Consider the following 26,092-nt stretch of genomic DNA (forward strand, 5'->3'; position numbering starts at 1 on the left):
GAGATGGTGCTCAAGGTCCTCCATTTTTTTATTTTTTCAAGTGAAATTTAAAAAAATGTTTACTGGAGTAACATTGGTTAATAACATTATAATACTTTCCAGATGTACAAGATTACAATTTGAGCCCTGGCCAGTGTGGCTTGGTTGGTTGGAACCTCCTTCCGTACACCAAAGGGTGGCGGGTTCGATTCCTGATCAGGGCACATACCCAGGTTTCGGGTGTGATCCCCAGCCGAAGCATGTGCAGGAGGCAGCCGATCAATATTTCTGACATTGATGTTTCTCCCTTCCTCTCTCTACAATCAATACATTTAAAAGGAAAGATAATTTGATATAGCTCTACTTTGTGCATACCACCTGAAGTCTAATTTCCTTCTATTAACATATATTTAACCCCTTTTACCCACTTCACCCTCTTCCCACCTCCTCCCCCTCTGGTAACCACCATTTTATTGTCTGTATCTATGAGTTTGTTTTTGTTACTTTTTAATACTCCACGAGTGAAATAATGGTGTTATGTCCTTTTCCTTCTGATTTATTGCACTTAGTGTAATACTCTCAAGGTCCACCCATGTTATCCTAAATGGCAACATTTCATCTGTTGATGGACATTTAGATTATCATGTTTTGGCTATTATAAATAATGCTGCGCCCTGGCCGGTTTGGCTCAGCGGTTAGAGCGTCGGCCTGTGGTCGTGAGAGACCCGGGTTCGGTTCCCGCTAAGGGCACGTGCCTCGGTTGCAGTTTGTCCCCGACCCTGGTTGGTCGTGCGGGTGGCAGCCACTCGATGTGTCCCTTTCACATCGATGTTTCTCTCTCTCTCTCCCTTCCTCTCTCTCCCTCCCACTCTACCTGAACAAAAAATGGAAAAATGTCCTCGGGTGAGGATAAAATAATAATAATAATAATAATAATAATAATGCTGTAATGAACATGGGGGTACATTTATATGTATAAATAAATGTTTTCTTATTTTAGGGATAAATACCTGGAATTGCTAGACATATGGTAGTTCTATTAGTTGTTTGTTTGTTTGTTTGTTTGTTTGTTTGAGGAATTGCCATATTGTTTTCCATAGTTTACATCCAATATTATTTTGTATTGGTTTCAGGTATATAGAATAGTGGCTAGACAATAATATACTTTACAAAGTGGTCCCCTCAATATTTCCAGCATCCACCTGGCACCATACAGTTTTTACATATTACTGACTATATTCCCTATGATGTACTTTACATCCCTGTGATTATTTTGTGACTACCAATTTGTACTTCTTAATCCATTCACCTTTTTCACCTTGCCCTCCTAGCCACCTTCTTATCTGGCAACCCTCAGTTTATTCTCTGTATCTATGAGTCTGCTTCTGTTGTTCTATAGATTCCATCTAAGTGAAATCAAATAGTATTTGTCTTTCTCTGACTGACTTATTCATTTAGAACAATATCTTTTAGGTCTACCCATGCTGTTGCAAATGGTAAGATTTTATTCTTATGGCTGAGTAATATTCCATTGTACACATGTACCACCATTTCTTTTTTTTTTATCCTCATCCGAGGACATTTTTCCATTTTTTGTACAGACAGAGTGGGAGGGAGAGAGAGGAAGAGAGAGATAGAGAAACATCGATGTGAAAGGGACACATCGAGTGGCTGCCACCTGCACGACCAACCAGGGCCGGGGACAAACTGCAACCAAGGTACATGCCCTTAGCGGGAACCGAACCCCGGTCTTTCCGGACCGCAGGCCGACGCTCTAACCGCTGAGCCAAACCGGCCAGGGCTACCACCACTTCTTTATCCATTCATCTACTGATATGCACCTGGGTTGCTTCCATATCTTGGCTGTTATTAGTAACACTGCAATGAACATAGGGGTACATACATTCTTTTGAATTAGTGTTTTGGGTTTCTTCAGATATATACCCAGAAGCGGAATTGCTGGGTCATTAGGCAGTTCCATTTTTAATTTTTTGAGGAACCTCCATACTGTTTTCTATAGTAGCTACACCAATCTGCATTCACACCAATAGGACATGATGGTTTCCCTTTTCCACATCCTTGCCAACAGTTGTTTGTTGATTTATTGATGATAGCCATTCTGACAGGTGTAAGGTGATACCTCATTGTGGTTTTTTGAAATAATTTTTTTCCTTTATTGATTTTAGAGAGAGAGGAAGTGAGAGGGAGAGAAGCATCGATGAGACAGAACATCGACTGGTCACCTCCTGGGGATTGAGACCACAACCTGGGGATGTGCCCTGACCAGGAATCTAACTGGCAACCTCTTGGTGCATGGGTGGATGCTCAACCACTGAGCCACACTGGCCGGACTCATTGTGGTTTTAATTTGCATTTTTCTGATGATGCTGAACATCTTTTCATGTCTATTGGCCATCAATATGTCCTCTTTGGAGAAATGCCTATTCAGGTCCTCTACCCATTTTTTAATTGGATTGTTTGGGTTTTGGTGTTGAGTTGTATGGTTCTTTATGAATTTTGGATATTAACCCCTTATAGGATGTATCATTGGTGAATACCTTTTCCCATTTGGTAGGTTGTCTTTTCATATTGTTGATGCTCTGCAAAAGCTTTTTAATTTGATGTAGTCCCATTAAAATTTTTTTTTCTTTTGTTTCCCTTGCCCAAGGAGATGTATCAGAAAAAAGTGTTGCTAAGAGAAATATCAGAGAGTTTTCTGCCTATGTTTTCTTATAGGAATTTTATGGTTTCAAGCCTTACATTTAAGTTTTTAACGCATTTTTAGTTTATTCTTGTATATTGTGTAAGAAAGGTGGTCTGGTTTCTTTCCCTTTTTTTGCATGTATTTTTCCAGTTTTCCCAATATTATTTATTAAATAGACTATCTTTACCCCATTGTATGTTCTTGCCTCCTTTTTCATGTATTAATGGACTATACAGCAGTAGGTTTATTTCTGGCCTGTTTTGTTCTATTCATATGTTTTTATGCTAGTTACCATGCTGTTTTGATTACTATAGCCTTGTAGTATAGTTTGATATCATGCAGCATACCTCCAACTTGGTTTTCTTTCTCAAAAATACTGGGCCTATGTTTGTCTTTGTAGCTGAGATGGGTCTCCCCTGAAGGCAAGATGCAGTTGTCTTATTTTTCATCTATCCAGCTACCCTGTGCCTTTGGATAGGTAAGTTCAGTCCACTTACATTTAAGGTGATTATAGATATATGATGACTTAGTACAGCCATTTTACCTTTTGTTGTCTGGTTGGCCTTTGCTTCCATTGTGTCCTCTCCCACTTTTTGATTCATTAGATTTATGTAAAAAAAAAAAAGTTCCACACAGCCCTTTTTCTTTCTTCACCTATGGAAGAAGGTCAGTCCTTTTCCTCTTCCCCTTTCATGTTTTGTTGTCAGATTATCCTCTTTATGCTGTGTTCATTCCCAAATTGCAGAAGTTAGTCTTTAAAACAAATACTTTTCCCCTTTATTATTTTTTTAATTATTATTATTATATATTTTTTATATCCTCACCCGAGGATATTTTTCCATTTTTTGTACAGATAGAATGGGAGGGAGAGAGAGGAAGGGAGAGAGAGTGAGAAACATCGACGTGAAGGGACACATCGAGTGGCTGCCACCCGCACGACCAACCAGGGCCGGGGACAAACTGCAACCGAAGTACGTGCCTGTAGCGGGAACCGAACCCGGGTCTCTCCGGATCGCAGGCCGACGCTCTAACCGCTGAGCCAAACTGGCCAGGGCTTTAATTATTATTTTTAATCCTCACCCAAGGATATGTTTTTATTGATTTTAGAGTAAGGGGGGGGGGGACATCAATGTGAAAGAGAAACATTGATTGGTTGCCTCTTATATGTGACTTGACCAGAGATCGAACCAGCAACCTGGGGAGTGGAACCCAGGACCCTGCAGTGCATGGGATGACACTACAACTGAGCCACACTCGCCAGGGCAATACTTTTCCCCTTTAACCTTTGTCATTGTTTAATAATCTATTCTGAAGTAGAGTTGCAGTTTACTGTTGAAAGTTTTTTTTGTTTTTTTTTTAATCCTCACCCGAGGATATTTTTCCATTTTTTGTACAGATAGAGTGGGAGGGAGAGAGAGGAAGGGAGAGAGAGAGAGAAACATCGACGTGAAGGGACACATCGAGTGGCTGCCACCCGCACGACCAACCAGGGCCGGGGACAAACTGCAACCGAAGTACGTGCCCTTAGCGGGAACCGAACCCGGGTCTCTCCGGACCGCAGGCCGACACTCTAACCGCTGAGCCAAACTGGCCAGGGCTACTGTTGAAAGTTTTGTAGACTTCTTTTTGTTTCAGATAAAAGAGCTCTTTTCAGCATTTCTTATAAAGCAGATCCTGTGGTGGTAAATTCCTTGTGTTTTTCTGGAAAAGGCTTTATTTCTCCTCCATATTCTAAGGGATAACTTCGCTGGATATATTATTCTTGGCTGGTTATTTCTCTCTCAGTATTTTGAATATTTCATTCTACTCTCTCCTGGGTTGTAAGGTTTCTCCTGAGAAATATGATCTAATGAGATTTCCTTTGTAGGTTACAGTCCCACCCCTCATGCTGCCCTGAGAATTCTATGTCATTAACTTTTAAAAAAAGTTTTATTGATTTTTTTTTTATCCTCACCCGAGGACATTTTTGGATATTTTGTTCAGATAGAGTGGGGGCGGGGGGGAGAGAGAGAGAGAGAGAGAGAGAGAGAAAGAGAAACATCGATGTGAAAGGGACACATCGAGTAGTTGCCACCTGCACAACCCAACCAGGGCTGGGGACAAACTGCAACTGAGGTACATGTCCTTAGCGGGAACCGAACCCGGGTCTCTTGGGACCGCAGGCTGACGTTCTAACCACTGAGCCAAACTGGCCAGGGCTTATTGATTTTTTTTAGAGAAACATCGATGAGATGCCTCCTGCATGCCCCCCCACACCGAGGATCCACAACCTGGGTATGTACCCTGACCAGGAATCAAAGTGGGACCTCTCAGTCCATGGGACAACAGTCAATCCACCGAACTACACCATCTGGGCTGTCATTATAATGTGTCATGGAGACCTTTTTGCTTTAAGGTGTTCTGTTAGCTTCTGGAATTCTAGAAGGGTCCAGCTCTTTCCATAGGTTTGGGAATAATTTCTCAATTGATTATTGCTTTGAATAGGCCCTTCTGTTCCCGTCTCCTCCTCTTCTTCTGGTATATCCATTACCCCTATGTTGCTCTTTCTAATGGAGTCAGTTTTTGTTTTCATTTATTAAAAACTCTTAGTTCTCTCTCTTCTTCCACCTGAGTCATTTCTAGGTTTCTATCTTTGAGCTTGTTAATTCTCTCTTCTGTCTGGTCTGCTCTATTTCCAGTGCTCTCTAATGCATTTATCATCTCATTTATTGAGTTCTTCAGCTCCAGACTTTCTAATTGGTTCTTTTATATGGTTTTAATTTCTTTGGTACTCTTTTTGTTCATTGATTTTATTCTTGAGCTCACTGAACTGCCTTTCTGGTTTTTTTGTATCTCATTGAATTTTTTCATAACTGCAATTTGAATTCTCTGTCATTTAAATCACAGCCTTTCATATCTTGAGTTCGGTTTCTGGAGACTTTTCATTTTCTTTTATTTCTTTTTTCTTTCTTCTTCTTCGTTTTTTCAGAGAAAAGAATTTATTGCAAGGAAGGCTGCCAGACAAGGAGACAGTGGACAAAACTCAAATTTGTTTCCCTGAACTAAAGCTTGAGACAAGTTTTAAGAGGTGAGGTTAATAAAAGGTTACACATATTCATAAAGGGTCTAATTGAATGGCTTTGGAACTCAGCCAATTAAGGTAAGGTATGGGAAGAGCAAGTACAAAGGAATGCCAGTTTGGCAGAGTTTGATTGGTTGAGGTCATGCATTCCTTGTGGTGGTTAGTTTTCCTTCCGACTGGGCAACAGTTCCAGGCAGCCCTCACTTCAGAAATGGGTCTGTGAGGACCAGATCTTCATGTTAGCTCTGTGGTAGTGTGAAATTTGGTTCTGCCAAGCTCTCGAGGTCACATCAGAGTCACATGAACTGCTAACTGTGCAGACTCAGGTTGGCTAGACTGGTTTCCGCCGTTAACACAAGAAACATTCAAACCTATAGAGAATTCTTGTAAGTTTATTTGAGCAAAACTGACATGTATCAGGGAACAAGACCTCAAATGCTTCCTGACTCTTCATTTTCTTTATGTGCTACCTTGTTACCTTGGTTATTCATGGTACTTGATGTTTGTCTGCCAGTGCATGTGAAGTAGTGAACTCTTTTCCTTTTTACGTACTGTTTTGTTCTTAACCATTGAGCAGGTTGATAAGTAGAGATCTCTCTTTTGTTTTCTAGTAAGTGGGCAAAAGCACCAGTTTTTGCCTTCCCTTACCTGCATCACTGGCACCCCTGGGATCTTGATGGGGCAGTCACCTTGGTTGTGGAAAATGTCCTGTAATCCCCAAGGTGGGAAGTGTCCCATCTGTGTCGAGGTTGCCTAGGTTTCAGCACACCACCCCCATGGTGGGATGTGGCAGGCAGGAGGGCTCCAGGCCTGCGAGTTCCCAGCACCGCCTCCTTGCTGCCTGGCTGCCAGCAGCGCTGTGCTGTGAGCATCTCCCCTGCCTCTCGTGGGTTCTGCAGCAGTGGGTGGGTGAGAGGAGGTGGGTTTGTGAGTCTGCTGTGGCTCTGCCTCCTCACTAGTAATGGTGGCCACTGGTCTGCAGCTGTCACACCACTGTGCTGTCTCCACTGTTGTTACTGGGTTTAGCCAGTGGACACTGGATCCTCAGGCAGGAGTGTTGCTTTGGCCCCTCCTGCCCTCCAGGCTGCTGTGTGAGGCCCGCAGCGAGTTCACCATTGCCACGTCTCTTCCTTCTCCCATCCCGCCTCCCTTGCCTGTTCTGATAGGCCACCTTCACATGTACGGATATATGGACCTCTCAGACACGTTTGTGTGTTAAGCAGAGGATCCTTTGTTGAATTATAGTTGTCTGATTTGTAACTTTAGGGGAGATACAAATGGGTCTACTTCTATCACTCCTCACTCAGTCTTGGATTGGGAGGTGTATCTCTTCCACCTACTGCTTTCACGTGACTTGGCACTTTCTTACCCAAATCATGAACCACATACTTGCTTATGCTTTACACATGTCTTCCAGATAATGTTTTGACATCTAGGGAAATAAGCTGCTGGGGGGGTAGGAGGGTGGGATAGGAAAGCCCTTTTTTCAAAATCCAGGTACCTTCTGAGAAGCCACACCCAAAGTGGGAGATAATGAAATCGATGTGGATCTCGAGGTGTTAGTGCCTCCTCAGCACGGGACCCTTAGTGACGGAGCTTCTTATACCCAACTGGCTGCGGCCTGTTTTTTAACTCTTACCTAGTGCTGTCAAACATCTCCTGCCTATTTCTCACTCTGCAAAGGGGACCATTCAGAATCTCCCTCAGATTTCCCCCCACCATAGACTCTCATACCTTCGTACAGAAATCAACAAAAAGGTCACTGATGTGGCTCTTGCCTTTTATTCTCTTTTCTTCCAGAAAAGAGTGTCCCTAGACAAAAGAAACTGGTGATTCCTGGTTTAAATAAAAATCCACTTGCCCTGGCCAGTTTGGCTCAGCAGTTAAAGTGTCGGCCTGCGGTCCGGAGAGACCCGGGTTCGGTTCCCGCTAAGGGCACGTACCTCAGTTGCAGTTTGTCCCCGGCCCTGGTTGGTCGTGCGGGTGGCAGCCGCTCGATGTGTCCCTTCACGTCGATGTTTCTCTCTCTCTCTCTCTCCCTCCCACTCTATCTGTACAAAAAATGGAAAAATATCCTCAGGTGAAGATAAAAAAAAAAAAAAAAAATCCACTTCCCCTATGTAACTCTAAGCAGACTGTGAACCCTTTCCCAGGGTATTATCTCACCAGATCCTTGGAATGGGGTGCTGATGGCCGCTTTCTCTCACTGGGCATTTCATAGCTAAAGTTCAGATGACTTGCTTCAAAGCCCAATTTCAAATTTCTGGGTACATTTTATTGAAGCAACTTTCAAATGACCTCTTTGTCCACAAAGGACAAAGTTATCCTTAGTTCTTCCCATCTGCTTCAACCTGATTCCTGCGTGAACCATGATGTAACAGCGGGGGCTGGGCATTTCCGTATGCATACTTGACGGGAACATGTTTTGAACTTCCCTGGAGAGACTGAAGGGCACTGACTGCAGTCCTCACCCTGTTCTTCAGCATTCCTTCCAGCTGGCCTGTTCCACTGGAGCCACTCTTGGTATCCCTGTGCACCTGCAGGGGTACCCTCCTGGGAGGACCAGTTATGGGGGGGGGGATCCTCCAAACAACTTGGTTCTCTTGTAGCTTTAACCTCTTTCTTTTTCTTTTGTCCTGTAGAAAGTCTGGGTAGGTTCCATATGGGCTAACTAGAGGCCCCCCCCCCCCCGGGGGGCTGTTACCAGACACCACATCACTGGAGGGCATAGGCGTCATCTGATGGTTACCAAGGAAAACCCATCTTTAGAGAAAGTATGTAGCTGGGAAGCAACTGGTTTCCCAGCTTACTAAAGATGGACCGTTGTCTTTAATATCACCATGATCAATAATTTAAAAAAAGTATTAGCAGGCATTTTTCCTCACCTGGCAAAAAATTCTAAAAAAAAAATTACCCTATAATTTATACAAAAACTCCCAGGTCAGATCTCATTCTTGCTTCCCTTAATGTATCAGAAGAAATGAATAGTCAGTTTAAAGAAGACATACATATTAGCGAAATACTGTTAAAAGATTTATTGTAATAACACAATAAAAGTTTAGGAAACATCTGTATGACTCAAGCAGTGGGAGACTCCTGCAACCTGACGCCACAAGGAGAACCACATACTGTCGTTCTTTAAACTGCAGGCCACCAAGTGCTCTTTCCCAGATCAGCACCCGGATCCTCCAATGAACCCTGTCTGCTGGGTCCAATGCTGGCATGTTTTTGCCTTAACTTACAGATGTGCAAAACTTTTCTTAGTCATACTCCACTACAAAGTCTTTAACAGACCATTTTAAGCAGCCTGTTGGTGCCTCTAGGTTTTTATTAGTATTACTGTGTGTTTGAAGAAATAATTTTAATATGGAAAAAAGGACCAAATTCTATGGCTTTTTGTTTAAAAATAAAAACCGGCTTCAATTCTTTTAAAACGCTGTTTACATATGGTTCTGGCACCTACATGAAAGGTTTTAATGAGCAGCAAAGAGAGTAGAAAAAACAGTGGTTGAAATGTATACTTAAGATATTTACATGGTGGGTCCAGTGCAAAATAATGAAACCAAAATACCTCAGCAGTGTAAGCCAGTATGTTGGTGTTCATAACCACGAAGGGTTTGATCATTTAACCCTAAGTAAAGTGCCTCTAGTTGATAACAACAACAAAATATACCCTATCAATCCCTCCATTTCCCATATCCTTGTAAGGTTTGTTGATCTCTGGATTCTGTTGTTTAGCTTCATCACATTCATGGTTTCAGAAGAGGCTTACTTGAGGAAAACCATGACATTGTGCATCTCTCAGCTGAAGTCGGTCTCTACCTCAAGCCCCAAATCCTAATCTTTCAACTCCTGAGAGAAAGCTCTTCGTTTTGAGGGTTGGAAGTACCTGGATAACTCTTTCTCATGGGATTTTAAGTTCATTTGGTATTTGTTCAAGTGCACCCCTCTATGAATACTGGCCTGGATGGGACCACGCAAGCCCAGCAGCACAGCTGAGCAGTTCCAGCAGAGCCTGCCGGTTTCCTCCACGGTGGAAAATCCATAGTCAGGGACTTGGGGCTCCTGGACAGGAATAAACACCCTTCAACATTCTACCCAAAACTACCAAACACTAAATATATCGATAGCAAAAGCTATATAATAGCACCTCGGATTTGGAGGCAAAGTATCATCTCTAATAATTACAACGGGAAAAGAAGCTAGGGCCGGGAAACCCTCGATGGTTTATCTGAGGTACTATCATGCTAATCACACGAACAAGATACGGCAATAATGCCTGTTAGGAATTTTTCATAGGATTTCTTTTTGTAGTTGTTACATAGGATTTTTTTTTTTTTTTTGCAGTTATTAAAAATAAACTACTTACATATTTGTACATAATGCCTCTCTACAGTTTTCTTTTAAGATTGTCACTAAGAGAATGACAAGACACGTTAGCTGAAAATTCTCCTATCAGTCTTCCCATAGAGCTTCCCCATAGAGAAGAGTAGTATCAGCTCTAATGATTTGCTTTGCTTTTCTGAGGGAAGGTAGTGTCCTTAGAGCAACAAAAACTTCTAGGAAACAAACAAGTGGGATGGTTTTCCCTGGAAAAACCTGCCACTAACTAAATCCCTTAGAAAGAAACTGGACACCAGGAGAACACCAAAGGCCACGTAACTGAGTGGCTTTTAACCTGTGCCCAGGCAGGCATTTAGCTTACATTAGCGAACAACCTAATGACTTAAATCTTTCACTCGTAGAAAATAAGTTTAACTTCAAAATGCACATAGTGTAGATGGTAGGAATTCAATAATCTAGGTAAGAATGAATTTAATTCCACTCAGAATGTAAGAAAATAGGTTTAAGATCTCTAGGACATTATTGCAGCTACAAGTTCTTGTGTTCACGGATGCGGGTCCTGACGAAAAGAGCTTAGTTTCTTTGGTGTGTGGGAGAAAGAAAAACAGGAATGTCTGACGAGCTACGACAGAGCAGCACAAGTGAAATAATTTTTAAACTCACCCCCCTGAAAAACACTACCTTTTCCAAACAAAACCAAAATCCTTGACCTAAAAACCAAACATGACCAAATTATAAAGAAATCAAGTATTTCAAATTGCTTGCTGGTTCTCTGTACAAAAATAATCACATAAAAACAAACTCATATTACACAGTTTTTTATCTTTCAAGTCCTAATCATCAAGAATCACTTCCTTGTGATTCAGCCTCTAAAATGTAAAGTGATCAGGAATAGTCTCAGCATCGCAACGACCAACATGCCAGCCTGTGTCTGTGGGTCCTCTGGCCTGTAATCAGGGGCCCAAATGACTTTCTGCCTCAACAGAACTGGCCTCGTGCACTGGTCCTCCTCCCACCAATAGGATTCTGGGTAGAAGGACCTCTGACCCCTGTTCTATTAATTATTCTAAGCATGTCAGTCACCAGCATAGGCCATTTGACAAATAGAAATGCTTGTCTCCCTGCTTTAAAAACAAAAACAAAAACAGTTTAAAACCTCTTTTTGTTCCAGGCGTGATCTTACCTAAATACATCAAGTTTACTAGTTTACTTTCCTGCTGCAATCTGGCATGTCTGACCCACGTTTGCTAACGGTGTCCAGTGTAAGCTTTCAGCCAGGAGGTCACCGAGGCTGCAGCAGAGGAGATCATCCCGCCGGCACTGCTGCTGGCGGTGGGTGGGGACACCTGGGTGCTCTGGCTCTGTGAGACTTCCACGGGCTGGGAAGGGATATCACAAAATCGGGGGCTTGGCAAGTTCTCCCAGTCTGTGCCCAGGTCAGTTTCCTCGTCACTTATGTGCTCGTCTCCACTCTCATCTGATTCTCCAGCGACGCCTGGATCCACAAATTCCATGGACTCCTCGAGGTCTGCTCGCACTTCAAAGGGTCCCGACCTGTGTGCAGACAGTGAAGAGTCCCTTTATGACAACCACCTTTCTCACGACATGTGGCAACAGATGACAGCGGCCTGCTGGCACGCAGACCAGAGCTGTCACTGCGCCCGGTTCCCAGGTCTGCAGTGCACCCACTCACTTTGGCCTATAATTGAGCATTTCTTTATCTAAGTAACTGCCATCCAAGTAATGAGTAATTTCACAATACCATATTTCTCCTCAATTCTACCTAACTGATTTGTGAAGACCCTGGATGAAAGAACCCACTGACTAAGACCATCCATTCGGGTCTGAAGTATGATTCTGTTTTAAACAACTGTACCGTGTATGCATTCCAATGACAATTCAGACAAAACAGTCACCTGACACATACACTCAGGTACATTAGTGGAACAACTATCATGGTACACAAAGAAAACTAAGATGCCCTCTGCCTTATGGAAGTTCTCAATTATTAAACTCGATCCACAAGCGCTAAATGACACAGCTGCAGGCATATCAGCAAAGCTTCCTGGGTTGGTATCGACAGCAGGTTCCTGCCATATTTCAAGGCATCATCACAATTGTCTAGGGATATGTGTAGAGCATAGAATGAGATATGATTATTTGGAATATATTTCTCTGCAATAGTGTATATTTTTTCATCATCTTTCAGGAAAAAAATATTTGTTTCCCAAAGCTCTCTAATAATGTCCTCCCCTCCAAATCTAATAACCATTCTTCCCCAGGCCTCACGCCCAGTGACCGACCCTCAGTGCCCCTGTGTGGAAGAAAGTCCACTAGGCCTCTGCTTTGCCCTTGCCCCTTTCCAGGGGCCCAACAGCTCCCCCTCAGGGGGCCGGCCGGGCGGCACTTCCTTCAGGCAGGCGGTCCCCCACCCACAGCGCTGTGGGGCTTCCCCACAACCAGCTATGGGACGGGTCCGAGTTGCCCCAAGATAAGGTCCAATGCCTCGGTTCATTTAAGAGTTTCACTAGTAATCGGGGAAATGACGGAGGATAGCAAAAATGAGAGAGAAATGAGAAATACCCTCGAGCTGTACAGCCTGCTCTTTTAGTCTGAGGTCCAGAGTTCTTGACAGTCTTTATAGTGATAAAAGCCTACCGTTGGCCTCCAGTGCACCTCCCCGGACCTGCACCTTCTGACTTGCTTTCTCCAGGGTCAAGTAAACGTTCTTCTTCCAAGACAACCCTGCTTCCCAGCTGGAACTCAGCAACAGCCATGGCTAATGTTTTTGTTCTCGGCACTGTTATTAGGGCTTTACGAGCATTAATTAAATGGGAAGATGTGCCGCAGGGTTTCCCGCTGGTCTTTTTTTACATTCCACACAGCCCCTCAGACCAGGGGCTGCCGGGGCTGCCAAGCTTACCAGGCCTCCACCCTGCCCAGAAGTTCTCCTTTTGCAAGGGGTGAAGGGAACAAGAATTGGGAGGAAATTCTCCCCACAATCTCCTTCCTCCCCTTGAAACTTGCTTGAATAAGCCAATAACCACTGCAACCTGTATCTTGGCTCTGAGTAGTGGCCCTTTTCTGTTTTATTACGGTTCTCCTTACAGCTCGTTTCTTTCTCCCTTTTTCTTATCCGTGGCAAGCAGGTCTACTCCAAAGACTTTTTTTTCCAGATTCCTCTCTTCCTAGCTCCATTCCCAAACACCCCACCGCTGGCCAGAGCTCTCCACTGACTGCTCTAACCTCACACTCATCTTCTCGAGTATCGAGCTAGTCCACCCAAACGGCCAGCTGGGATTCCTCCCTCCTCCCTCCCATCACCCCCTTTCCATCCTCAACATGTCCTCCAGTTCAAGTCCTCACTGTAGCACTACCCCCACCAACCAGCCCCACCCTCACCCCCTCAGCCTGCCCGAGCGCCATCCCTCTCCTCGTGGTGCCTGCCTATTAAAAATGTTCACAATTCAAGCATCTTAGCTGGTCTCCCTCCTTTCCCAAATGCAAGGCCTTCTGAGTCTGTTCAGCTCTGCTGTCCAGGGGGTTAAGTCTCCTGCCTCCCTGGCTCTCTCACGCCCAGGCCAGCTCTCCACCACCCTGCTTCCTCTCTTCTAGCTTTCAGGCTCGCCTGCTTTCTGTTCCCATCTGATGCTGCCTTATTTACTCTTGGGGTCCCTCTTGGCATGAGACTGTTATTGTCTCCAGATCCCCTCTTGAAGGGTTTTCCCAGGAGACAGGTGGGAAATGACAGAGTCCCTCACTGGAAGCCCCTAGACCCCAGTTCTCTGCTTGGAATCCCATAGGGCAGAGTCCACTTGGCATGGAGCAGGTGCTCAGTTAAGCACTTCAAATGAAAAAACTAGTGGATGATTCCCACAGTGGCCAATTTCAGTTCCAACGATATTTTTGAGAACCACGAGGAGCAAAATAGACCCCCTCACAGAGGCCACTGGGATCTTGCTCCACTCCATGCCCTTCCGCCATCACTTCCAGCACACTCTGCTACCTGTCCAGCATACCTGTCCACACACATCGCACAGAACTGACTACAAAATAATTAAGTCTTTCTGCTTAATGTCTTTGGGGAATACAGGTTATAAAATCATTCTTCTAATTTTCAGTTTAGCTGAATAACCGACATCATTTTATTCAAGACCCTGAAACCAGAGTTTTCATTTTCTCATGACACAGAGAGTTATTCTTATTAAGGCAACAAAATGATCTTTCTGGCTTCTTAAAAGTCTCTTTTTGCAAAATAGATTATTTTGAAAATATTATAGAATGTATAGCATCAAGCATAAACTCTGGACTTTGGATGATAACAATGTGTGAATGTAGGCACCACCATAGTACAGACTGGATCAGATTAGACTCATCAATAGATATTGACTCCAGGGGTGGATTCTGATTGGAAGGATAACTGCATGGTCTCCAAGTGTCTCCCACACACTGCAAGGAAGGAAACACATAGGCATTCCACAATGGGGAAGTTAGAAAGCACCCTGAGTGACTGAATTACCACCACCAATAAAGGGCAGATGGCCATCATGGGTCCCCAGATGTGATACCTGGGAGACACTCCAACTAGGTCGTGTCCCAGCCTAACATGCACAGCCGGACTCTGACTGCAAGGAAACACTGAACTGCAAAATGAAAGTTCTATTTAAAAAACAGGGGAAAGTGAATGTTGTAAAAGACAATAGGCTGTGAAAATGTTGCAGATTAGAGTCCTAGCGATTAAAGGCAACACCCGACTCTAGACTGGATCGGGAGGGAAATGCTGTAAAGGACATTATCTGGTCCACTGACAAAATGTGCGCATGGGAAGTAGAGTAACGTATTATATCAATGTTAAATTTATTGACAACTGGACTATGGTTAAGTAAGAAAATATCTCCATTTTTAGGAAATACACGTTGAATTATTTACGAACCAAGAGCCATGATATATGTAAGTCAGCCTCCTAGAGTTTAGAAAAAAATATTTTTGTATGTGTTTTTATGGAGAAGAGGGGAAAGAGAGGGGGGGGGAGGTTGCATAAATGATACAGCAAATGGGGCAAGGTACTAACAAAGGTGAATCTGGGTAAAGAATGTATGTGTCTCTGTACTTTTTTTTTTTAATTTTCCTATAAGTTTGAATTTATTTCAAGGAAAAAAAAGTCCATGCTGGGTTCAGGATGGAATCCTCAGTTCCGCTGGTCTCAATAAAAACAAAGTCCCACCCAAGTTCCATCATTAATCTAATCTCTCTAGGCCGGACTAAGGGAGGTCTCCTGGTTCACAGACCAGGAACGCTCAGGTGTGAGGCAGCTGGCTGTGCGTGCCCTTCTGCAGGACAGAGTCCTCTCCATGGGGGCTGCCTCAGGGAGGGCAAGCCCACGGAGCAGGCCAGGCCCCCGAGGAAACCCCGCCCACCTTCCTAAACCACCCCCACCAGACCTCCATCAGGCCTTTCCTTTTCACTCAACTGACAGATGAAAAGTGGAAACCTGGTCTGAATTGCATTTCTTTATTCTTGATTGAGGCTTAAGATTTTTTTATTTGAATTCTGACTACTTGCACTCCTTTTGTGTGAACAGCCTGCTTAAATACCTTTCTCTATTTTTATGAGATTGCTTTCATTTCTTTTATTGACCTGAAAGATTTAAGTAGTCTAGATTTTAATCCATTGTTTCTCACAGAGATCGCAAACTCTATCTGTTGCTTGTCTTTTAACATTGTTTATGGTATCTTTTACCAGAGACATTTAGATTTTTTACACAGTAAAATGTGTAACTCCTTTCCTTTATGGTTTTTGGGTTTTATGGCTTGCTTGGGAATTCCCTCCCCACCTGTGATTATAAAACACTGTCTTTTCTCCTATAGTTAAAAAAAAATTTTTTTTTAATCTTTTACATCGTCTGGGATTAATTTCTATTTGTGGAATGTGGTATAAATCCAACTCCCCCCCCATATGCATACCCAACTGCCAGCCACCACTGAGCTGCTATATGACATCCCTCTCATATATTCAGTCCCCCACACGACAGTCTTTCTAGTCTTTTTCTCTTCCTATAATTGCTCCATCTGTCTGCATGCTAACAGTGACGTTTTAATTACCTTTATATTATGTTTTAAAAGGGGCCAAGACCATCCCTTATTATTCTTTTTCAAAATTTCCTTGCAGACTGTGCTTCTAGTAGTTAAACATCAGAATAAGCTTGTCAAAGTTCCATGAAATACCTGCTGAAGTTCCGATCAGGTTTCCTTTTGGGGAGAAGCGGCACGTTTACAATACTGAGTTCTTCCCTCCTAGGAAATCATAAGGGTTTTCGCCGCCTGGGCCTCTTCCACCGCCGCTCCTCGGACAGTGCCGGGCAGACGGTCAAGAATTACACGTTGAATATGTTTTTTTAAGTGTCATCATTTTCTTTACATAGATTTATGTGTACTTTGTAAGGATTACTCTTCTGTAATATATAGCTTTTGTTGCTAAAGCAAGACACGTGCCTGGCTGGTGTGGCTCAGTGATTAGAGTGCCAAAGGGTGGAAGGGTTTGATTCCCGATCACTGGCACGTACCTGGGTTGCAGGTTCGATCCCCACCCCAATTGGGGCACATGTGGGAGGCAACCAATCGATGTTTCCCTCTCCCTCCCCACCTCTTCCACGCTATCTAAAAAATCAATGGAAAAATATCCTCGGGTGAGGATAAGGAGCTTTTTCTCCATTACTTTTTTTAACAAGTTACTGGCACATAAGAAAGCAACTGCTTTTATGTATGTTGATCTTATATTTAGTCACCATACTGTACTATCATTTCTAATATTTCTTAGTTCTTTGGGTTGTCCAGTTCAATCATCATACCATCTACAATAATATTAGCTCAGTTTCCTTCTTCCCATTATAAATACACCTTATTTCTTTGTTAAAATGTTCTGCCTTGGCTAGGCCACCAGAACAATGTTTCTTCCTGACTGTAGGGGACTGCCTCTGTAAAACATCTATGTAAGGCCCTGGCCGGTTTGGCTCAGCAGTTAGAGCATCAGCCCGCAGATGAGAGAGTCCCGGGTTCGGTTCCCAGTAAGGACATGTACCTCGGTTGGAGTTTGTCCCCAGCCCTCGTTGGGGTTGTGTGGGTGGTGACCATTCGATGTGTCTCTCTCACATCAATGTTTCTCTCTCTTCCTCTCTCCCTCCCGCTCTATCTGATGATAAATACAAAATAAAATCTATGTAAGTAATATGGCATTGAGTAAAACTTTGCTACTTATTTATGATAGACAGCCTTTATTAATAATCTTTTAAATCTGATAGTAGTTTCCTTTTATTATTAACAGGAACTGAACTTTATTCATTGCTTTTCTGGCATCCGTCAGGTTAATCTATGTTTTTTCTTCTTTGATACGTGAATGTGACAGGTAATGTGCACTAGTTAAAAGCATGAGTATCTACTACTTGGGCGTCGTGGGCCAGACGTGTGTTGGGACCTGGCTCCAGCACTTGTACTGGCTCTGTGACTGTGGGCACAAGTTACCTGGTCATGCTAAGCCTCAGTTACCCTCTGTGTAAAGTGAGAATAATAATCCTACCTAGATTTAAGACATGTAAAGTACTTAGCCCACTGTCAATAAAGATTGGCTCAATAAATATTAGTTCTTATTACTAATGATACATTTCCTAACACTGAACCCTTTACAAATAAGGTACAGAGAGGATGACAAGCAAACCTATGGAATCAACTACTAACACTGGGATGGATTTCTAACAGGTTTCTATGGCTCCTAAATGAATGGGATTTCGGGTCAGGGGGATGAGCTCCCTATAGAATGGCAACAAGTTCTAGGTGTATATGCAGTTTCCTGGAGAGAGGTCACAGTTTTCCCAAAGTTAACTACTGTCTTAGGCAGGGGAGAAACAGGAGACAATAGTTAAAGGCAGACTTCCAGAGTTTCCTGCGGAGTGAAGGAAGCCAGGCATCCTGGGCAGTGGAGGGCACTAGCCTGGTACCCTGGTTTCACAGTCAAAGCAAATGAAAGATGGAAAGGGACCCCACAAGAATTTCCCCACCTTTTATTTGCAATATCTGCAGAAATGTATGTTGTTGTTAATCCTCACCTAAGGATTAACATATCTTACATATCCGCTAAGAGAAAGGAAAAAAGATAAACAGCCAGAGAAGGGGCTCTTGGAGGGTACCAGAGATAAGCCTCATCAATGTCATGCTTTTATGGACTGAGAAATTGAAAAGATCCCAGAGACCGGTCCTGGTTGGTCATTTTTGTTACTGACTCTTGTTTTTAAGTCAGTGGATTTTAAAATACTTCATTCCATAAACATCTCATACCCTTAATCCAACAAATGGTGGCCAGACTGACTTGGTGACAAAAAAAATTGTGAAGAACTATTATGACGGGTAGGAATGAGCAGGCACAGAAGGAAACACACAAGCGGCAGGCTAGAGAAGAAACAGACGTAGATTCAAAGAAACGGCATCGATCTTCAGAGAGCACAAGGCCCCGCTCTGGGAACACTGGGACTCTTCTTTTCCGTTTTAGGTGTAAAAATGCTTGATATTAATTTTCTCTGAGAAATGCTTATGTAAGAACCATAATGGTTCAAATATAGTTAGTTACTGTTTCCTTCTATATAGGATTGCATTATTTCTGTCCCTTTTGGAGAGGATGGGGCTGAAGAACAGATCCTGAACACTGCCAACACATATAACAGTTCCCCTTAAAAGTAGTCACAACACGCCCTGGCCAGTTTGGCTCAGAGGTTAGAGCGTCGGCCTGCAGTTTGGAGAGACCCGGTTCAGTTCCTGCTAAGGGCATGTACCTCGGTTGCGGTTTGTCCCCGGCCCTGGTTGGGTTGTGCGGGTGGCAGCCACTTGATGTGTCCCTTTCACGTCGATGTTTCTCTCTCTCTCTCTCTCTCTCTCTCTCTCTCTCTCTCTCTCTTCCTCTCTCTCCCTCCCACTCTATCTGAACAAAAAAATGGAAAAATGTCCTCAGGTGAGGATAAAAAAAAAAGTAGTCACAACAGCCCTTGCTGGTTTGGCTCAGCCCACAGACTGAAAAATCGTGGGTTCGATTCCTGATCAAGGGCACGTACCTGGGTTGCAGATTTGATCTCTGGCTCTGGTTGGGGTTGTGTGGGAGGCAACCAATTGATGTGTCTCTCTTACAACGATGTCTCCCTCCTTCCCTCCCTCCCTCCCTCTTTTCTATCTAATAAAATCAATGGAATAGTATCCTTAGGTGAGGATTAACAACAACAACAACAAAGGGGTCACAACAGTACCACTTAGAGAAAAACACCCTTCTTACCTGCCTAGGTGTTCAGAATTCGGGCTGACCAGGTACATTAGATTCCTGAGGGTATGCAGTGGTTGTAATTGATCTAAATTTACATGCTAGAAAAAGCAAAAAATTGATTACTATTTTCAACCATGTTAAGAAATTAAAAATTAGTTCGCAGCACATTTTCCATACCTGAGAAAAGCACAGGTAAAGAATATTTGCATTCAGTTTCTTTACTGCTCGAGTAAATTTCTGTCTGCTGAGATTTTCCCCACAAAATTCACTGTAAAACAAACATAATTTGTAAAGTTGTATATATTTTTTTTAGGACATTCTATGTTTAAATGTTCATTCTGAAGAGCGTGCTTTACACTACGCTCTAGTATAAAACCTACCCTGTTGCCTTTGCCTCTTAACTGTACTTAGAAACTTTCTAAACTATTCCCCCTTCATGGAGCAATTTCATTGCATCTATAAAAACTACAAATACACACACACACACACACACACACACACACTTGACCAAGCAATTCCACTTCTGAAAATTTATCCTACACAAAGTTGCAAACTAATGAAATGACGAATGTACAGGACTACTCCCTGACGTGCCAGCAGAGGCCTGGCAGGACCCTGGAGTGCCTCTACAGAGAAAGCGGCACTGTCCGCTCGATGCAGGACAGCTGAGGGCTGGCAGCCGCCCACCAAGGCCTCACACAGCCGCACTCCACCTCCCCTGCCGCACTGGGTCTCTACTGCTCTCCTCGCAGATCACTCTTCCCGGGGTTCCGCACGGCCTTTCTCTGCCCACAGCCTCTTTCCCCAGGGTCCGCCTGGCTGGTTCCCTTCTTCCCTCAGGTTCACACGCGATCACACACTTGCCCACTCAGACACAGCAAGCCCTTCCTTGCCTCCACATCCCTTTCTCTCCCCCTGCTTTAATGTTCTCCACAGCACTTGTCACCATCTGACATACTGTTTATTATTTGTTCCTTCATTAAAATTAACCGGCTGGTATGGCTCAGTGGATTGAGCATCGTCCCATGGACTGAGAGGTCCGGGTTCTGGGTTCAATTCCCAGTCAGGGCACATGCCTGGGTTGTGAGCTCGATCCCACTGTGCAGGAGGCAAACAATCGGTTTCTCTCTCACATTGATGTTTCTATCTCTCTCCCTTCCTTTCTCTCTAGAAAATCAATAAAAAATATTATTTTAAATAGTGCCAAAAGGGCAGGGATTATGTTTCCATCATCATCGTACCCTCTCAGTACCTAGAATAGTGCCTAGCACATAGTAGGCACTCAATAAATGTTTGTTAAATAAATGCAAGGTGCAAAACACGTTAGTACAGTATGATCCGTTTTGTGTTGAAAAGAGGGGTAATGGTAACCTTACATATTTATATTTGCTTGAAATGCAAGGATAACTAAAGGTTGGTAGGAAAGTTTTAGTAGGAACTGGGTAGACTATAAACTTTTACATTTTTTTGAATGTTAAATGACATGTTTTTTATTTACCCTGTCTGGGTAGCTCAGTTGGTTAGAGCATCGTCCCGATACGCCAAGGTTGCAGGTTCAATCTCCAGTCAGGGCACATACAAGAAGCAACCAATGAATGCATAGGTAAATGAAATGACAAATCGATGTTTCTCTCTCGAAAATCTACTTTTTAGAAAAATAAAATAAATTTTCAAGTGTTTCACTTTACTCAGTTCTTGCACATGAACACACCTTCTGAATATTCTGGGTTTTCCTTCCATTCTTTTTTTTCAAGTGGGAGAATTCTCCGTGGTCTTCTCAAACACTTCATGTGCAATTCTAAGATAACACAAATCTGTACCACATGAGGCTTATGAAATTAATCTCAGCATCTACGGTCAGACTTTTTCTGTCTCAATGACACTTAAATTCTTGATTTTTTTTAAACTAGAACAAATGAGAAGACACTAAGAACGTAAGAGATCACGACAAAGAAGACATCACCACCTTCCGTTACTTGCCTGTTGCACAGCTTTTTGGGAAGGTTTATGTCGAGGATGTGCGATAAGATGTTGACCAGCTGCGTCGCGTAGCACAAGGCGGCACTGATCGTGTACGCGGGGTTGCTATGCTCCATGTCTGAAGTATAGGAACAGTAACCATACACAAAACAACTTTATTTTCAACAAAAATATGAATGAACCGCTATGTTATGATTTCTAATTTTATTACATTACTGATGGTTACCTTTTATTCCTTACTAATAAAAGGTCCATATTTCATTAGTTATGGTTACTGAGTGAAACCTAAGCAAATAGGCCCTACAGGCCCAGCATAAATGAAATGAAAGCCTGAATGGCTTGAACCTAATAATGTTTATTCACCAGAACAATCAGTGCCCAGAGAGCCTCCCTGGACTACCTCATGGAAAAGTGGTCCCTTCCTCTGTAGCCCCGCCCACAGCACACACTCAGTGAATGGCGTTTCCATCACGACTTGCTTCCTGTCCTCCCCACACAAAGGCAAAGGTCTACAGCTGTCTTGGTGAGGTCACCTTTGTATCACTGGTACACAGCACTGTGCATGACAGAAAGCACACTCACTCACTATCTGCTGAATGACTAAATGAAAGTGAGGGTTTCTCGACTGTGGTATTTCAACCTCCACTTACGACTGCTAAAACAAGCTCTTTACAAAGGTAAAAAACTATAGAACTGGGATTCAGGCTAAATACACTTTATAAGTAAAGCAGTATCAACCTCCAAAAGGTAAAACATCTAAAATGTATGTTTTTGGTACATCCACAGGTAAATAAATATGTGGTATACCCCTACAACAGAACGTTATTCAGTCATGATAACAATGAAATGCCGATACATGCAACAATGTGGATAAGCCCTGAAAACATGCTAAGTGAAAAAACCAGACACAAAAGGCCACATATTATAGAATCCCATTTAAATGAAATATTCAGAATAAACACAACTAAAGAAGAAGAAAGCAGATTAGTGGTTGCCAGGGGTTCGGCTCAGAGGAGGGGGAATGGGGAGTGACTGCTTCATGCCCCTGAGTTTCCATTTTGGGTGATGAAAATGTTTTGGAACTAGACAGAGGTGATGGTTTTACAACAGTGTAAATCTACTAAATGCCACTGAATTGTTCCCTTTAAAATCGTTCATTCTGCCCCGGCTGGTTTAGCTCAGCAATGAGAGCATCAGCCTGATGACAGAAAAATTGGGGTCAATTCTGGTCAAGGGGACATGCCTTGGTTGCGGTTTGATCCCCAGCCCTGGTCAGGGTCATGCGGGAGACAACCAATCGATTTGTCTCTCTCACATCAATGTTTCTCTCTCTCTCTTTCCCTCCCTCCCACTCTATCTGGAAATGGAAAAATACCCGTGGGTGAAAAAAATAAAACCATTCATTTTGTTATGTAAATTGTACCACAATTAAAAAATACATGTATAAAAATTTTCAGACTAGTTTGCTTCTCACCAGGCCCCTGCGTGGTTTTCTTCTCTTCCACCCAGTTATAGTAGGCAGAATAGTCCCCGTTGTTGGGAAGGCTAATCCAAGGCCCTGTGATGCTAATGCTGGTGTCCCCATTGTGGTCGTCACAGACCCATCTCCCAGAATGATAAGTCGTCCTGCGGGCTTCAGCAAGCTTGCTCACGGTGCTGGAGGTCATGGCACTGTCACTCTCTGAAGATCCGTCTGCAGGATCTCTACAAATCAGAAGATGCACACAGGATTTCAAGGGACTGTGTTTTAAAGAGTACGCAATACACCTGCCAGATACTCAGGACACTGGAGAGATGCACATGAGGACTGGGACGGACGGGGACTGTGCAGAGACAAGTGGCTGCTATTAGAAACAAAGATCAAACAGCTGTGGCACAGAAGCCCGTGGGGTGAGCGAGGACCTCAAACACCAAGCTCTCAAATGCTTTGGTCTCAAGATCCCTTCTGTGTTTAAAAATTTCTGAGAACCTCCAAGAGCTTTTGTGTATGTGGGTTAGATCTACTGAGATTTACTAAACTAGAAATCTGAGAACATTTTAAATTATTAATTCATTTTAAAAACCAAACCTAATACATGTTAACATAGCATATCTTTAGAGAAAAATCTGTATTTTTTAAACCAAGAATATCAGTAGAGTCGCATAGCACAATGTAGCACTGATTAAGATTTAAAAAAAAAAATACTCATAGCCCTGGCCGGTTTGGCTTAGCTGTTAGAGCAGTGGCCTGCAGACCAAAGAGTCACAGGTTTGATTCTGGTCAAGGGCACATATTTCGGTTGCAGTTCGGTCCCAGGCCCTGGTCGGGGTCATGCAGGAGGCAATCAATCGATGTGTCTCTCTCACATCGATGTTTCTCTGTTTCTCTCTCTCTCTTTCTCCCTCTCACACTCTTATCTGAAGACAAATGGAAACATATCCTTGGGTGAGGATTGAAAAAAAAATCACTATAATACCCAAGACTTTCTGTTGTTCTTTCAAGTAAAAATAGTGTCCCATGAAAAAACCAACTACTGTTTGCAACTCACACGAGTGCTCTTCCCGTGAGCCCACCGAGGCACTCGGTCTGCAGAAGCGGTTTGTGCACACGTCCACCTTATCACATGCTAAAAAGGTGTGTGTGCAGGGTCAAGGCAATAAGATAGAAATAAAAATTAATAGTTTCTATTGCTTCATCAAGTACATTCTTGTTGCAAACTGGCTTTTTCTTTTTTTAATACTGCAAGTACCTGGTGGGATACAATGACTACAGCGTGGTGTCACCGCTTGGAAATGTGTCAAGGGGCCACCATGGATTTGGGGTTACCAGTGCAAATGTTGACAGTGAAAAAGGAAAATCAAGTGTTATTATCAGTATATAAAAATAGTTTTAACTGCACGGACCCTGTGAAAGCAGGGGCCCACAGAGGTCCACAGGCCACACCCTGAGAAGTGCTGGTCTAGAGAGCGATGGGAATGAGAGGGCCTGGCAGGTACAAATGCACAGGAGGGAAGAGCACAATGGGTCTGCGAGCAGAGAGCAGTGGGGCTGTGTGAAGAAGGCACAAAGGAAGTTGCCAGGAGACGGCGTTGGAGAAGTGGCAGGAAATGGGAGACTGGAAGGGCCTTCTGCGCTGCACTAGGTTAAGAGTCTGTTCTCTTGGCCAGTGGTTCTCGATCCTTTTTCGTTCTGCCACAAACACATGTACACGACTCCTACTGGCTGTCCCGGGTAAGACAGGACAGGGGACTAGAGCCCGTTCTAAGCTGTACCGCTACTTCCTCCTTCTCCCACTCAAGTCTGAGAAATATGAATGAACAAGAAATCTTATTATACGGACAACTTCAAAACCATCAGCTTAAAAAAAATTAACAGTATATAATAGTATACACTAACAGAAAAAATGTAAACAGCACAGGTAGAAAGTTTTTCTCCATGTTTTCTCTTCTGCGACTGTGTGTGCCACTGTCAGTCTCCCGAGTGACCTAAAATCTACAAGGTGTCTGTCTTTGTCTGCTGCAGTGCGTTTAACATTGATACCTGGGCCTGTGAGGATTCTTTTTTTTTTTTTTTTTTTTTTTTTTACCATTACAAAAGTTTATTTAATAAAAGTTCAATGTGAAAATGGACACGACCTGGTTTTTGTATTGTAGTAAAATAGGTGCTGTGGAGAGAGGACTGTGGAAGCAGCCGATTTCTCTAGTGAACAGAGTACCTTAAACTCATTCCGAGACTTCTAACATGATGCTATTTCTGTGTAAAACCCCTGTTCCAGTACTGTTCTGTTGCCCACTTACTGCTATCCCCACACATTCACCTATCACAAGATTCATAGAAGGATCAAATCCCCACATGTCCTTGGATATGTCTGCCACCATTTAATTTCAATGAGAATTTCTTGTCTATAAATTAACTCGGGAGAGTGAGCTTTGCTTATGGTGTCACTCAGCAAGTTCAAAGACACCTCTAAAAAGCCTCTCTCACTCCTGAGGTAGGCCCCCACCCACGAGCATTTAATTTGGCATAATGCTTCTGTTCTGTGGGCCTTTTTTATTTTTTAATTAATTAATTAATTTTTTTGTGGTACATATCCCTAGTGGGAACCAAACCCGGGACTCTCTGGTCCACAGGCCAATGCTCAACCGCTGAGCCAAACTGGCCAGGGCTGTTCTGTGGGCTTTTTAAAATCCCCTTTGACCTGAGGGTATCTATGGGCTACTGCTTAAGAGTAGACTTATGGCCTGGCTGGTGTGGCTCAGTGGACTGAGTATCACACCATGGACCGAGAGGTCCTGGTTTGATCCTAGTAAGGGCACATGCCCAGATTGGGGGCTTGATCCCCAGTAGGGAGCATGCCGGAGGTAGCCGAGAGATGTTTCTCTCACATCGATGTTTCTCTCTCTCTCCCCCTCTCTCTAAAAAATCAATAAAAAACATAGTTAAAAAAAGAAAGAGAGTAGACTTATGATATCGTTCTTGACAGCAACCAGTCACCAGGAAAAGGTGGTCACCATGTAAGAAATCCCAGGTGTCACCAGGTACTTTCTTCCATTTCAGTTCATGATTTCTCTGTGAAGTAGGCATTTATTATCCCTGCCTAACAGACAAGGAAATAAGACTCTGAGTTTTGAGAACCTGCCTCACTAATAAACATCCCGACTGGGACTGCAGCTGACATCAGCCATCAGATGGTTTTGATCGGAGTGAGTCAGCATTCGTCGGGAAGCTGTAAGAGTACACAAGCCTG

The 26,092-nt window shown here is 43.2% G+C and overlaps 2 protein-coding genes across 50 annotated transcripts in view; one reads left to right on the plus strand and one right to left on the minus strand.

The window, feature by feature from the left end:
* FBXO34 (F-box protein 34) overlaps positions 1 to 26,092 on the plus strand; it is a 130,150-nt gene that overhangs the window by 93,349 nt on the left and 10,709 nt on the right. For 46 of the 49 annotated variants that reach the window (XR_004956787.1, XR_004956736.1, XR_004956733.1 and 43 more), the window contains one exon: positions 3,084 to 3,161. The exons of 1 other annotated variant lie outside the window; for it this stretch is intronic. The gene's annotated coding sequence lies outside the window, so the exon portion shown is untranslated. Of the gene's footprint in view, positions 1 to 3,083; positions 3,162 to 5,651; positions 5,751 to 21,295; positions 21,408 to 26,092 lie in introns of those variants that run through there. 2 more of the 49 variants (XR_004956753.1, XR_004956755.1) reach the window with 2 other exon arrangements.
* ATG14 (autophagy related 14) overlaps positions 8,822 to 26,092 on the minus strand; it is a 41,438-nt gene continuing 24,167 nt past the window's right edge. The window contains exons 6-10 of the mRNA XM_036242609.1: positions 22,840 to 23,069; positions 21,366 to 21,483; positions 19,563 to 19,653; positions 19,398 to 19,483; positions 8,822 to 11,642 (exon numbers count right to left, since the gene is read on the minus strand). Coding sequence (XP_036098502.1) covers positions 11,336 to 11,642; positions 19,398 to 19,483; positions 19,563 to 19,653; positions 21,366 to 21,483; positions 22,840 to 23,069 — 832 coding nt within the window. The 3' untranslated portion in view covers positions 8,822 to 11,335. The remainder of the gene's footprint in view (positions 11,643 to 19,397; positions 19,484 to 19,562; positions 19,654 to 21,365; positions 21,484 to 22,839; positions 23,070 to 26,092) is intronic.

This window comes from Molossus molossus, unplaced genomic scaffold, assembly GCF_014108415.1.
Source record: "Molossus molossus isolate mMolMol1 unplaced genomic scaffold, mMolMol1.p scaffold_m16_p_1, whole genome shotgun sequence".
Classification (NCBI taxonomy): Eukaryota; Metazoa; Chordata; class Mammalia; order Chiroptera; family Molossidae; genus Molossus; species Molossus molossus.